This window comes from Manis javanica, chromosome 1 (genome assembly GCF_040802235.1).
Source record: "Manis javanica isolate MJ-LG chromosome 1, MJ_LKY, whole genome shotgun sequence".
Taxonomy (NCBI): domain Eukaryota; kingdom Metazoa; phylum Chordata; class Mammalia; order Pholidota; family Manidae; genus Manis; species Manis javanica.
The window spans coordinates 75,849,328-75,864,592 of record NC_133156.1 but is presented as its reverse complement, the minus strand read 5'-3'; the positions used below and the strand labels follow the sequence as shown (position 1 = coordinate 75,864,592).

Genomic DNA, 15,265 nt, shown 5'->3' with positions numbered 1-15,265 from the left:
CCTCTTGGTTACCTGGAGATTTACTGCTCTGCTTAACCATCACTATTAATATTCCACCAGAGACAGTGAAGGGGAGATGAAAATTGAATATTAGATCTCTAAATATCTTGACAAGTCCATGATTTATTAGTGAATAGCCCTGAAAAAAGGTATTGAGAAAGAATCATTCATTCATTTATTAAACAACTATTTATTGAACACTTTCTATATTTCTGGTATTGTTCACAGCCACAACAGCACAAAACCTTTGTATGGACCTTAGGTTCTAGTGGAGGAGACAGCACACAATTAGTATATATCACATGGCGATTAGCATTTTGGAGAAAAATTAAATAGGGTAAGGGAATAAATAGTGTGTGTCAGGTAGGGAAAAGAGGGTTTTTTTTTTTTAAGTGTAGTCAATTAAAAAAAAAAACAATTTCTGTGATAAAGTGATGCTTGAATATATATCAGAATAAAACGAGGGCAGAAGCCACCATATATTCTAAGGAATAGTGTTCCAGACACAGAAAACAGCTGGCTGAAATGAGGTTGTTCATGTATCAATTGGGGGGCTTTTTGTCCGAGCTCCCATAGCTGTTAGCCAGTAGCACAGCTGTTAGGGAATCACGGGTAGATTAAGAACAGGAAGAGGGATCAACTTCATCTTCTTCGCTGTTGAAGGTATGCTTCAACTGAATCAAGGCATGCTTTCTATGTGAAAAAAACCTCTACCAAAAAATGTTGTAATTCTGAGAGATGAAGATCAGAATTTAGCTATTATACTCCAACTAACGTAACTATTAGAAAACTAACTTTTCCGATTCCTTGACTTCATCTAAATACAGGTTTCTCAACCTGGGCATTATTGGTATTTTGGCTGGATAGTTCTTTGTGATGGAACTATCATGTTCCTTACAAGGATATTTCACAGCATTTCTCGCCTCTACCCACTACATGTCAGTAGCACCTCCCATTTGTGACAATAAAAATGTCTCCATACATTACTAAATGCCCCTTGATCTAAATAAAAATGGAAATGGCCTCATGTATTTATTTGTCTTTTCCAGTTAATAGTCCAAACATTTTTTCAGGAGAGCTAGAGAGGCATATACCCGCAGTATATGTCCAACATGTCTTAAGCAATTTCCAATGGTAAGTATCACAAACTAAATTATCTGCATACTTTTCCTGAAAATATAAAGCAGCTGTTATTTCAAAACACTCACACATTGTAAGGTAGTCGAATATTTTACATAATAAATGTGTTGTTCCTGCCAATCTAATATTTTGCCTATTCTAAAAGAGAATTTGCAATCGCATCTTACAATAAGCAAGTCACATGCAAACATATTCAGAAACCAGTTACCAGTCTCCACCCCTTGTCCTACCTCTTCTGTCATTCCAAATATGGCTTCCCCTTTCTGCTTAAAAATTTCAGTCATTCTACAGTGACTTTTCAAATTGATGAAAGATGATTCTAGTCCTTTTAATCTCTGTAATAATACCCATTTCCATTTAAAAAAATCTTTCACTCACTCTGTTATTAAATACTTCTTTGGTTTATCATCTTGGTGTTAGAAGTATCTTCCTATACTTTGCCTATTTGTTTTTGCCCCACATGAGTAAACTCAGCACCTCATTAGGACCTCCCCCAAAGAATCCACTCACAGAGACCTATTGGTAACAAATGGGGACTTTATGGAAGATTTCACCTGAGACAGAAACAATACCCAAGGGGTGTCTCCCTTGGACACTCTATTCTCCCAAAGTTTTGGGGAGGGCTCTCTTCCTTCTCCCTTCCCCCACTCCCTACCTCTGACTTTTCTCTCCCTAACTAGACAGTGCAGGTCCTTCTGGTCCAGCTCCTCTGCCAGCCTCATAGTTGCCCTTGTGGAGCAGGGTTTCAGCAAACTACCACTTTAGCCGAATCTGTCCACAGCTAAGGATGGTTTTCACACTCTCTAGAGTTCTTTTTTAAATAAAAAAATGTATTTCAGAACATGTGAATATTATATAAAATTTAAATTAAAAACAGATTAGAAAGGCATGCTCATTTATTTGTTCATAAATAAGCCCTGCTTATTCATATCACCTGTGGCTGCCTCCCCACTGCAACGGTAGCACTGACTGGTTGCAGAAGTGAGTGGTCCAACATACCACATGGCCCACAAAACCTAAAATATTTACTATCTGACCCTTTACAGAAAAAGTTTGCCGACTCCTCCACAGAGATACCCTCCACCAAAAAGACATGTCAAAGTATGTCGTCAACACAAACTATGAGATGAGAAGAAATCCACATGGATGACACACACATTTTTGTGTACATATGTACTTTGGGGCATGTAGAAAGGTGTTGCCTACTACTGGAATGAACAAAAGTTTGGGCCATGGACCCAGAGTGCTCCCTTACACCTCCCAGCAGCCCATAGGGGCTTTTACTAGACACACCGGGCCTCATCATCTGAAAAACATGCAGACTTCTTCAGTACTAAATTTTGGTTTTATGTTTAAAGTTAGTTATTATAATAGAACAAACTACTTCTTCTTCTTAGATTTAATTCACTTTCAACTAAACTTTGTGAGGAAGTTGAGAACAATAAAAAATGGACTGAAAACCGCTTCATCAAATATGAAAAAGACCACCTCAGCCATATAAATCAGTGTCTGAAGCTCCTACAGGAGAAACTGGTAAGGAGTTCTACCGTTCACAAAATGAAACAGCGCATGGTCATAATCTAGGTGTTAGCGACGAGTGAAGGTCTTGAAAGTCACACTTTGGCATTTATAGTAACCTGTGTCAAAACAACCTTTTTTTTTTTGCATTGGACTAGGAATCCAGAGGCTTGCCTTCTGGTCCTGTTTGCTATTCCCCAACTCTGTGAACCCACACTTCTCGGAATGTGCTCTACCTGTACCAGAATAACCTAAACAGAGTTTGTTTTTAATACAGATTCCTGGTCCCAACCCAGAGCTGAGGCGTCAGGCCCTCTGGGGCTGCCCCCTGGGAATCTGTGTTTCTAGGCAAGCTCCCTGGGTGATGCTTAGATACAGTAGAGCCTGAAAACGTCTGCCTTCAGCAAGACAAAGTTCTGTCTTACCTCTCCAGAGAGCCATTAGTAGATCAAAGTTTTTCAAAACTTTCTTTCCAGATCAGACCTTGTAGAGAAAACCCCAGCTTTGGGGTAAGACTACCAGGATATAAGGTAAACTTACTCATTGTAGTGCTTCCTTCTCCTACTCCAAACAGCACAGCCAGGCCCACCACTGCGCTCCAATGGGAGAGCAGCCATCCACGTCATCAGTGGCGGCCAGCCTTGCAGGTGATTCAAATATGTTTCTGTATCTTTGGTAGAGTGACTTTAGGCAGCCCAGTAAATAATGCCTGTGTACCCTGACCTAAGTTTGTAAACGACTGACAGAGACAGGAATCCAAGAGAGAGATGCACATTATAGTTTTAACACATATAAAGCTATTAAAGTTTGTACAGTCAGATCTGCAACCAAGTGGGCCTGCTGGTTCTTCTACCCAGATTTAGGCTGATGCCTCCACCAGTTCTAGCATAACTATGTGATAACAGGTGACCTGGAAGCAGAAGCCTAACATGACGAGGAAGACAAAGACAGGAGACTGGACTCTACCATTCCTCAGGCAGGCAGGCCCAAAGAGAGGACAACCAAGGGGGCCAAACCAGTGTCACTAACTTCAGCACCCAAATTCCCTGTTAGGTATGAAGAAGTAGCAAAGAAGCCAATTAGCCTCAGGCAGTTTCTGCAGTCCCCACCTCAATGCACTTTAGAATCACCTGGAGACCTTCTAAACCACACAAATTCTTGAGCTCCATCACAGATAAATTAAATTTTGAAGGTGTTGTGATGGTCCAGGTGATTCCAATGGACAGCATGGGTGGGAAATCACTATTCTAGCTGAAGTGTTTTCCACATGGATGTATGAAGCTCAGGAGGTATGAACACCTAACAGGAGCATGTCCAAGGAGCTCAGGTTAAGCAGCATCTAAAACACCTTCTTTGACTACTTTTCTTTAAAAAGGAGACTGTAATTCCAATTACACAGCCCTTTCTTTTCTTTTCTCTCGTAACTGGAATGCCAGAAACTACAAACAAGGACAAAACAAAGGGATTAACCCTACACTTGTGAACACAGTTTAAGATGCTTGCAAAGGAACTTGTAAAAGGAAACTTGGTTGAAATTCTTATGTTCAACATGGAAAAGTGAATTTGTTAAAAACATTCTCTAAACTGGAATACAAATCCACATAGATTTTCTTCTCTGCAGAGTTTTATCACATGCTATCTTTTATAGGAAAATTCTGAAAATAAAATGGAAGAAAAATTACTGCAGCTTTCAAGCAAATTAGAGCATTTCATTAACACAGAGAAACAGACAGCAGAACTAAACAAAGTAAAGCACACAGAAAATAAACTGTCCAAAAAGATGAACCAACTGGAAAAGCAAATCTGGGGTGAATTAGAGAAAATGCAGAATGAGTATCAATCAGGTGAGCAGTTACTTTTGTCTAAGAATATCAGTTCTTTCCTATCCAATTCATTGGAGTTTTCTACTTTGAGCTAATGCCCAAGAATCAGTCTTGTCATCACTGACATCCTTTTGAATTTAATCCAACTTTCCTAAATATCCCATACCATGTCCATATACCACTGACAGGTAGGTACATAAGTTCACTTTCTTCATTCACATATTTGGCAGTGCCACTTGCTTGCCTCTGCTGTGAGGTTTTCTTACTAAGATCACAGAATCATAGAATTTTTAGACTTGGAAAGTCCTTGGAGATCATCAAGACCTGACTTGTGGGTTTATCATGAAATTAGGAGCCTAAATAAAATGCCCCTCATCTAAGTGCAGGTAATGAGCCTGGACAGATGTCAGACTGGAAACCTGACCTTTAAAAGTTTGAAAGAGATGAATTAATAGAGTCGGTATAATGACTGTTTTTCTTCTTAAGGAGGTTAATGGCAGCAGTGTCAAGCTGAGCTAACATCAAAGAGGATTAATTTGAAAAGCTCATCTAATTTGTCAAAGGGAAGGACACACACAGAATAGGTGCTGTGGAGAAGCCATCTGCCTCAAGTCACAATTCTGAGGGAATTACCAGGAATCAGGTTCCTTTTTTAGAGAAAGCCCCAATTCATTTTCTGTCCTCTAGCTCTCAGAAAAACTGTAAATTCTACCAAAGCTTGGTCCTGCATAGAGATGCCTTGAAGGTGTTGTGGGGAGACATCAAGGTCTCATTTTGTCAGATGCTGCTAGCATGTAAGTAAAATTTGCTGCCAGCATATAAGTAAAATTTGCTGCCAGGCAATCTAACCCTCATTGCCCCTATCCCCAGCTCCCACCACCAAATCAAAAAATTACCTGGCCAGGAATTACGACCCAAACTTAACTGGCCCTTCTTTAGGGCCCTGCTTTCTATTTAATTACCAGAGGTTTAATTTTATTCATTCCATTAGTATAACCCCAGGATGAGCTGAAGAAGAATTTGCAATCTACATGTTCCTATATTTTACTAACTGGGAGTTCTAGCAAAGGAGGGTTCCAAATTAATGGTTTGCTCCTGTATGGCTTAAATTAAAAATGTGTTAAGAAATGACTGTGTGAAAGGCCCAGTGAATAAGATGGGCTGCAACCCAAGAAGCTTGAGTTGTGGTAAGTCTATGGCCATGAGTGACTAGGCTTGCATAAAAGAGATACAAAGTTTTGGGGGGCAGGGTGTGAGACGGAGGGGGCCATTGGGGGTAGCAGCCAGTGGCCACTCTTTAAGTCCCTCAAACAGGTTACTTTGAGAGAAGTTTTAAAAACTCACCTGTGGTCTTTACCTTCAATTGGTACCGAGAGATTACCCATATCTCTTGTCAAAGTATACAGAAAGAAGAAAATATTATAAATTTCTTGAAATAAAGAATTATTTCACTATGCAATCTATTTGGGGGGAAGAGAAGGAGAAGAACTTACCTGAAATTTCACAGTGGGGCCAGATACAAGTTGAAAAACATTACTGCTAATGCATCTTCCAGACAAATAAGAAATAGATTATTGTACATTTTTAGACTGGTCTTAATGGAATTTAATATGCTTTGATTTAAACCATGATCCATTACAGAACCAAATAGCAACCTTTATTTTTTAAAAAGGTTCCAATACATTGTTTAAATATACCTATTTTCATACCCTCTTCTAGGATTTAGATCAATTCATGACTCTCTCAATTCACTCCAACAAATACAGAAGACAAAGATGGATTTAGAGAAATACAAAGTACAGAAAGACCTAAAGAAATTACAGCGTGAGCTAGTGGAACTGCAGGAAGTATAAAATTTTGCAGCCATCTGTTTCACCAGCCAATGGAGTGGTTTGTTGGTAAAAGAAGGGAAGAAGAAAATTATTACCTCTGGGATGTTTTCTGCTTCTAAATCTCTGTATTTCTTACCACATTTTAAAAGAGATGAATGTACCAGAAAACCCAAGAAAGGAAAGAAGCTTTATGATGTCTTTCATTTATCAATGAAAAACTTATGGAATTTTTTTACATACCTGTCTTTTTATATTTTTATTTGCCTACAAATAAAAGAGAGCAACCTACATAATTTACATAAATGAGTGAAATAGGTCTATTATAATACATTAAAGAATGGTGGGAACTGTGGCAAAGTGGAGACCTGTCCAAAAAGAACGTCACTATGCAATTCGAGTTCATTATTAGCATGTATATAATCCAAGTGTCAAAATTTTCATTTTTCAAGAGAAACCAACAATCTGGTTTTATATGAAACCATCCATAAGCATTAGCAGCTAGTTCAAAATAGTTTTTAAACTGTAAGGGAATGTCTGAGGGGCAGATACAGACCTTGGGCTTGTCAAATTGCAACCTCTGATGAGAGGCTTTTGTTTTTCAGTAATCCCAATATTTGTAGCAATTCTAACATAGGCATATTTAATATATTGATTCATTGTACTCAATATATATCAAGAACCCTTAGCTTATAATGTTTAGATTGACAAAAATTAAAGTGATTTATAATATTGGGTTAGCAAGGGTATAGAGAAATGTGCACTCTTAACATTATTGGTATCTAAATTAATATAATTAGAGGACAATTAGAAAACCATTTTTAAATGTACATAATCTATTACCACTAATAGGTATCATGTAAATCTACATACCTATTACCATTTTTAAATGTACATACCCTGGAATTCTACAGCTTAAAAATTACACTAGAGGGGAAAAAAAACATATCAAAGTATGCACAGATATATAAAAAAGAATGCTCATTAAAGCATTATTTGTTAAAGTAAAAATACTGAAAACAGTCTAAATATAAGGAATTGATCAACTGAATTAATGATATCACCAGACAAAAAAATGGTATCTAGCCCTTAAAAAGAATACAGAAAGATATTAAAGATACACTGTTAGGTAAAAAAAGCAAGTTGCAAAGCAATATGGATATGATCCCACTTGTGATTAAAAAAATATTTTTAAATAAGTTGAACAGAATAATCACACTACATGCAAAAAAAAGTACGATTTTACAGCAAACTTAGGAGAATGGATTATGAAGATTTTTTTCTACATTAAGCATTTATTATTGCTTTTATATTATTACAAGGTGATATTTTGTTTCCAGTAAAAATATTTTTTAAAAACCACCACCACAACAAATATAATACTAGGCTGGAAGAGTAACTCTATAATGTATTAACTAAGAGGTTGTAGGAAGTGTTAAATAAGGAATTTATATAGACCAGGGGCCAAGTCACCTCACTCATACCCATTTTTTACTCTATAAAAAGCTGCAAAAGCAGCAAGAATATATAGCAAGTGGTGGAAAAAAAGATGCTGATGTAAAATCTTATAAGCAAAACACCCTAAACCAACTGTAGTTGAAATAACAGTGCAGAATCAACCCAAAAGTTTTCCCTAATGAGTCTCTCTCAGTGGTGTTGACAGGGTAGTACCATGTAGAACTGAATGTAATTCAAGAGGCCAAGGGATCAAAGGATCCTTTCCCAGCAATCTCTTGCTTAGAATCCCTAGCTGCGGTGTTTACAGACTGACAGACTCTGGAAGGCCTGAGAGTGATGCCTAGTGAGAAGGTGGATCCAGGGTTTCTAGGGCCTAAAGTTTATACAGTTTTGACTTGTTGATGTCCTGTCCTGTCAGACAGTAGATTGTAGGACTATTCCTGGAAGCAACTGCTACCTCAGGACAATGAAACTCTGTACAGAAGTGACTGTGAACAACATAAATATATCCCCCAAATGGATCCCCAACTCAACTTCTCTTTAGCTGGATCCAAAGATAACCACAGCCACTAAGGAGCACCTGACATCAACAGAAGTGGGAGTGACAGTGATCTTTAACAATGGTCTCATTGTACTTAAAATGCTTTACTTCTACAATTTTACAACAACCTTGTAAACACATTGCTAGGGCTCATGTGAGGGAGGGGTCCTGGAGCTCAAGAGCCACTGTTTCACAGTACATGCACCTCAGCTCAGGGGCCCAGTGGGGCCCCGAACGTCACCACCTTTGTATTTATTTTGCCATGGATCTAAATAGATGACAGGGATAAACAATCCTCTACAGAAGCTCAATATGGCACTTTATTCTGTATCAAACAATGACCCTTAATCCTTTGGGAAATGTCAGACTTCTCTCTCCACAAATACAGAAGATGTTTGAGCATCATAGAATCTTCCAGAGCCACTCTGTGAACTTGAAACATTTGTTACAATACCTCAGAAAGTCCTCCCTTTAGGCACAAATGCCATCTAAGCAGGCTTGGATATTCCAATGGTCCTGCTGCCTCCCAGAATTTCCTGCCATTTCTTTCCTCTTACCAAAACCTGCTCTTGTGGTGGGGAGGGGAATCATAGGAAATTATTTATATTGAGGACTAATGGTAATATGTTCAAAGTATTTTGCTTCCTTATTGAAGATGAAGTATAAATCCCTCACCTTATGCTACACAGGTAAATACCTTCTCAGCTTCACTCTGAGGTGGATATGCTAATATAATACATCACCTGATGGCCAGGAGAGCAATAAGGCCCAAGGTGAAAAAATTAGCATTCCCAGAGTGCTCTGGACACCAGCAGCCTCTCCTCTTCTACACACACACACACACACACACACACACACACACACACACACACACAATACCTGTGCTTTTAACCTTATGAAGAAGGTCTCCAAACTTAGATGAGATATTTCCTTTTATATCTTTGCAGTCTCCACCCATTCATGTACTAGGCACTGGGGATACAATATTGAACCTTAGGAAACTTGTAGTCTGGTGGAAAGGACTACAATAAACTTGGAAACACAAAGGCAAGTAAAGGAAGCACCTGGAGAGGCATTAAGCATAGACACAAGGAACCTGGCAGGGGCATCTTCTGGAAGGAAACTGAGACCTCTGAAGTTCATTAGCCAAGGGAAAGGGGCTTGACTGGTAGAGGTGGTGGCTCAGGTAGATGGAGCAGCCTAAGCAAAGGCCTGGACCCCAAGGGAATGGAACACATGCCAGGAATTTTAAGAGGTTCAATAAGGCCAGAACCTAAAGTGCATGACGTGGGAGATGGAGGTGGAGGGTGAGAGAATGGGGAGGTGATTGGTAAAAAGGAAGGCTAGAGAAGTTAGGGGAATTGGGGTGTCATCACAGGGGACCTTATAACTCATGCTGAGGAACTTGAACTTTATATTCAGGTCCCAGAGTAGCCTTTGTAGGATTTTAAATAGGAGAGTGACATAATCAGATTTGCATTTTAGAGAGCTCCCTTTGGTTGTAGGGTGGAGAATAAATTATAGACACAATGAGAAAAGCAAATGAGGATAGAAAAAGAGGGAGATGATGCAGGAGAGAGGGCCTAAAGAGCTCAGTTTTAATTTAACTGATTTTGAGCTATCTATGGGATATTCAAGTGGAGATGTCCAGTGGTTAGGGAGAGAGATATCTGGAGCACAAGAGAAAGATCTAAACTGAGGATTTAGCATAGAAGTAGTTATTGAAGTTATGAGTGAGGAAGGAAGAGTTTGCTTGGGGTTGGGAGAGGTGGAAGTCAGCTACATTTGTCTGACCTGGTCAAGAATTATTTCTCCATCAGAGTCAAGAGACCTCCCGCCTGGGGTGAGCTTTCACCTGGTGGGCAGGGGGAACCTCCCCAGATGCAGCTGCCTGACAATAGCAGGACTGTTGCCAGGAAAATATCAGGCTGTCTGGCCTCTACCCAGCTTGGCATTTCCCTCTCCAGGAGACTAGAATCACACACATTTGTGGTAAAGGTTTGTTATTCTCAGATCTTTCCCTTAATACTCAGTGGTAAAAATGTCTAACTTCACAGACTAAATTTCCATAAACCTTGTTCCTTGGTAGAGTTCTGCTTCTTCATTTTTAGAAGATATTCACACATGTGATAAATGTTTTGAGTAAAAAGAATGACTGATATGCTCAGCAGTATGTCATGAACAAGGTCCTTTTTTACAGTCCCAAAAACACAAACTGAGCAACTGAAAAATAATCCAAACTGCTATGCTGAGAAGTCTTCAGGGTCCTGAGGTCTGACAGACGTGAGTCTAAAACCACTGCTACCAGTCACTCTGCGTGACTTTGGATGTGTTCTTAGAGTCTTATTTTCCTCATCTTTAAATGGGGATAACAAACAAAAAAGAAATAGACCCATAAATACTGATGACAGACTGCTGGTTACCATCGGGGGTAAAACAGGTGAAGGGGATAAAAAGGTAAAAACTTCAAATTATAAAATAAATTAGTCACAGGAATGGAAGTACAGTATAGAGAATATAAGCAATAATAGTGTAGTATCCTAGCATAACAACAAGGGGTAACTACATTTACCATGGAGAGCATTAATAATATACATAATTATCAAATCACTACGTTGTACATCTGAAACAATATATTGTATATCAACTATATTCCAATTAGAAAAATAAAAATTAAAGAATGGGGATAACAATACACAAATTGGAAGAATTAGAAAAATATTTATTGAGCTATTACCAACTATCAGAGACTACTCTAGGCACTTTGCCTCATTTAATGCTCCAAACATATGCCTATTGCTGAGGACACAGAGAGATTAGGTAATTTATGTAAGGTTACACTGCTAGTAAGAGGTAGAGCCAGGATTTAAACTCATCAGTCCAGGAAACTGCTCTTAAACATTCTGCTATATTGCTATATTGCTTTTCTAAATATACATAGACATTCTAATGCAGTATCCAATATATAGTAGTTATTGTACTTGATAAATGGTACTGATTAGTAATAATAAACAGAGCTTTTAATTTTTATGGGAAAGACAAGTTTGACAGTATTCTTTAATCCAACTCTGGTTCAGATAAATATCTAAAAGTACATGAGTTCAAAAAAGTCCTTGTACTATATATGAAAAGAAATGACTTGCAGTAACTCTAGGAATGGATCAAAACAGAAAGAAGTGCAAAATATAATTCTCCTTGAACAAAATTACCATGAGGAAGTATTCTTCAATACTTTCAGAGCACTGCTTTCTATTGTCTCTGGGGATGAGGCTAACAGGAGAAAAATACATTGACTGGAGGTGGGCCAGGTGCTGATGCCAATGTCTAGTGAAGCATATTTCCTCTGTAAATTCTGGCCATCATAGCAAACCTAGTAGGTCATCACTGCCAGATTAAAGTTATTAGTGTCCAACTACCAGGTGTTTCTCCAAAAAAGTAATGAACTGCTTTCACAGGGGAAACACTCAAGCAGGTGGGGCCTACATGAAGATGTGAGCATGGTGCTGGCCACACCCACTCTTGTAACCCAGAACAACTCCACTTAGTCTTTATGTCTAAATTCCACCACTTAGCACATAAAAGCTTTTAAGTATTCACAATGCCAATGTAAAAATCCTCCAATATACACACACTTTTGAGCTTTTATCAATGACCTCTTTTGCAGGGACTCAGTTGGTAACTAAGGAGATGAAGTCTTTCAAAATCAAGATACTACTAAGTATCTGAGACATGGGAAGGACAAAACAAAGTTGATGAGAGAGAGGTTAGAAACTCTGAAAAGAAAACCAAGGCTGGCACCAGTGATGTTATCAAGGATTAACCAAAGCAGCTCATGGTTGGCCTCACTTTCTATCAAGTTCAAAATCTAACAAGGGTAGAGTATTCCTTATCATTGCATAGATTTAAATTTGCAAATAAAGCTGGGGAAAAAAAATAAAGTTGCAAAGTTAGTCCTTTGGAGGAAATTTCCTTCCTCCTAAAGTTCTTCCTAGAATTCAGATAGTGGTACCAGGTAAATGGTAGTATCAGAATACACCTCGGTAGGATAACTGAGTCCCAAAGACACACACCTCAACTCATTTACATTTCCTTGAGATGGCAACAATTATTAACAAAATTTGAAAAAACTGGAAATGATCTCGGGGTCAGATTCCATTTACCTAAGAATATAGATAATTTTAGAAAAGTTAATGTATTTTTGTTGTTTTGTGTTCTGTAAAATGAGGACAATACTCAAACAATGCTGTGAGAATTAAATAAGGTAATAGCATAAAAGCTATTCAATCTATCCCTGCCTGTAAGTTCTCAGTTGCTGAAACCCTGGTGGGTAATGATTACTGTTGGATAAGCACAGAAAGCTTTACAGTACGAAGATCCTCTGCAGTGCTAGATCTTACTTGGACTTTCTTAAGAAGCTACCTGACTCACACAAAAGTCTGGATATTTGCCAATGTTCACAAGGTATTCACCAATGCTTACTGTAAACCTGGGTCTAGTGAGTTAATAAATAAGTAATTTATTCTCAGCCTAATCCTTAGACAGAAAAACCTTCTAACCATATACACTGCACTTGTTCTGAGGCACTACAGGGCTAGCCTCAGGCAATTCAGAAATGTATTTATTTCTACCTTGTGCTTAGGACAATACAAAATCATCTTCTCAGCAGTGTGCTTTCTCTCTAATCTCCATTTCACATGAAGAATCTTCTGCTCATCTACTGTCTCTTGTGACCAGACATACCTGTGCCTAAAACACAAGTAAAATTAACACTGCCATGAATGCCCACAGGTAAGAAATCACATAACTCAGTCTACAAAGTTAGAACTTGTAGTTGTCTTTTTTTCCCACTCAACCTGACTTTCCAGTCTAACTTCCAAAGTTCTGAAGCTGGGAAATAGTCTTTATATTAAGACTGTACACTATTTTCCCTCTCTTCATCTACTAAATTCAGCAGAGCTACTAAGATTAGAACTTTAAAACCAGTTTATAGTGGTTTTGCCAAAAAACTTTTGATGGTCCAATACTAAACTATGCGGCACTTTTTTCTTCATAGGGATTAAGCAACAACCATATTTTATATGATCAAAGGAGAGGAAATGGCATTAAAAAGGTAGGACCTAAGAAGTTCCGGTTACTTAAGCCTCTCGAGAATCAGATAATTGAACATGCAAATACTATTTACTGTGGGCGGTTTTTCTGTATGAAGTATAACTATTTGGCATGTAGCAGACACATGGAGTTACATTCAACCATTCACAGATATTGCCTTTCATGAAAATATTCTCTTAACAGAGGTCTACTTTCCTTCTCAGGGTCTTAATATCCAGAACGGATAACCTACCTTCTGCAGTAGAGGTCTCCCTGGAAAGGGGTTCTACCCTAAGGAGGTCTGTAAGCAGGTGGTGCCCCCTGTTCAGTGGAAACCAGAGCTGCTGCTTCAAAGGTGCTGCACCAAACAGTTTATTTCAGTATTGCTTGTGCTCACTTCAGGCTTGGGCAACTTTGGTGACCTTAGAACAATAGAATGCTGCTGTTAGAAATCCAGCTCAAGGCACTGATTTTTACAAATCACATAAAAAACTAAAGGCAAAGAGATAAGACTTAACCAGTCGCATCATTCAATACTGAAACTCAGTCTGAAACACACTGCTTAGGATTTGTGAATATAGTTTTATGCAGTTTCTTTAAAGAGAGTTAGAGTGAAGTACTTAACCATGTTGGTGTCACAGTGCTTTAAGTAGCACACTGAGTGAGAAAGTTCAGACTATTAAAGAAATGAACAACCCCATATTCTTAAGAGTCAAGTACTTTAGACAATTCTATTTTCACAGTAGCCATTTTTTAATAACTCATCTTTGTGTGATGCCCCCTTTTTTGGCAACAATTTAGATGATCTCTACTTTCGGTGACCGGGTGACATTCAAATTCAAATTTTAACAGTACACACAGTGAGCAATGGACTAGTTTTTGACAGCTGCTGTAACAAATTACCACAAACTTAGTGGCTTCAAAAACAACATAAATTCATTATCTTAGAGTTCTGTAAGTCAGAAGTCCAACATGGGTCTCACCAGACTACAACCAAGGTGTCAGCTGGGCTGCATCCTTTTCTGGGAGCTCCACCGGAGGAAGTTCCTTTGCTCCTTCCTTCCTGGAGACTGCCCTTATCACATGGCTGGCAGTGCCCTTCCTCCATCTGCAAAGCCCCGATGTCGGATCTCTCAGACCTTCTTCCGCTATCACTTCTCTTTCTGAAAGGCCTCTACACTTTTAAGGACTCATGTAATTAAATCAGGATAATCTCCCCATCTCGCTTAATTTAATATGCATAGTCCCTTCTGCCATGTATTCACAATTTGTGGGGATTAGGGGGTGGACATCTTCAAGGGCCATTATTCTGCCTACCATAAGCAGAAACAGCAAGATAAGAATTTTTTTCATTATCTAACTTCTTTCCAGAAAACTTAATTTAAATGTTTTTATAATAGGTATTACATATAGGGAAAGCATGCAGTAAAGAATAAAGCCCAAATGAACTTTTTACTGATTCAAACTCAGAAGAGTTATGACATACAAATTATTTCAACAGGCCAGTGTCATTCAACCCAACCCTTTTTTCATTGGATACTTCAATTTTAATTATCCCTATCCCAGCATCAACTGATGGAGTAAAATTAATTACAGAATATTACAATTTACATTATTTCTTAAAGGAATGTGAAGCTACTGGTTTAGAAAAACTACATCCATAAATTACACAACCACACTTATTCATGCAATAAATATGTAATTGTCTGAAAATGTTTTTTTAAGACCATAAATCCAAACTAAGTGACATACAGTTTCTTCAAATATATAAAAGCCTTTTTGGAAAAAATAAAATAAAAATTGGTAAATATGCTTTCTTTCAAGTTTTAAAATTTTAAACTTAGAAATTATATCTGATATTGACACTA

General features: G+C 38.1%; 1 protein-coding gene across 1 annotated transcript in view; it reads left to right on the top strand.

Moving 5' to 3' along the window:
- FAM81B (family with sequence similarity 81 member B) overlaps nt 1-6,460 on the top strand; it is a 38,967-nt gene extending 32,507 nt beyond the window's left edge. Inside the window, exons 7-9 of the mRNA XM_037012046.2 lie at nt 2,538-2,673; nt 4,307-4,502; nt 6,201-6,460. Coding sequence (XP_036867941.2) covers nt 2,538-2,673; nt 4,307-4,502; nt 6,201-6,334 — 466 coding nt within the window. The 3' untranslated portion in view covers nt 6,335-6,460. The remainder of the gene's footprint in view (nt 1-2,537; nt 2,674-4,306; nt 4,503-6,200) is intronic.
- Nucleotides 6,461-15,265: the final 8,805 nt, after the last annotated feature.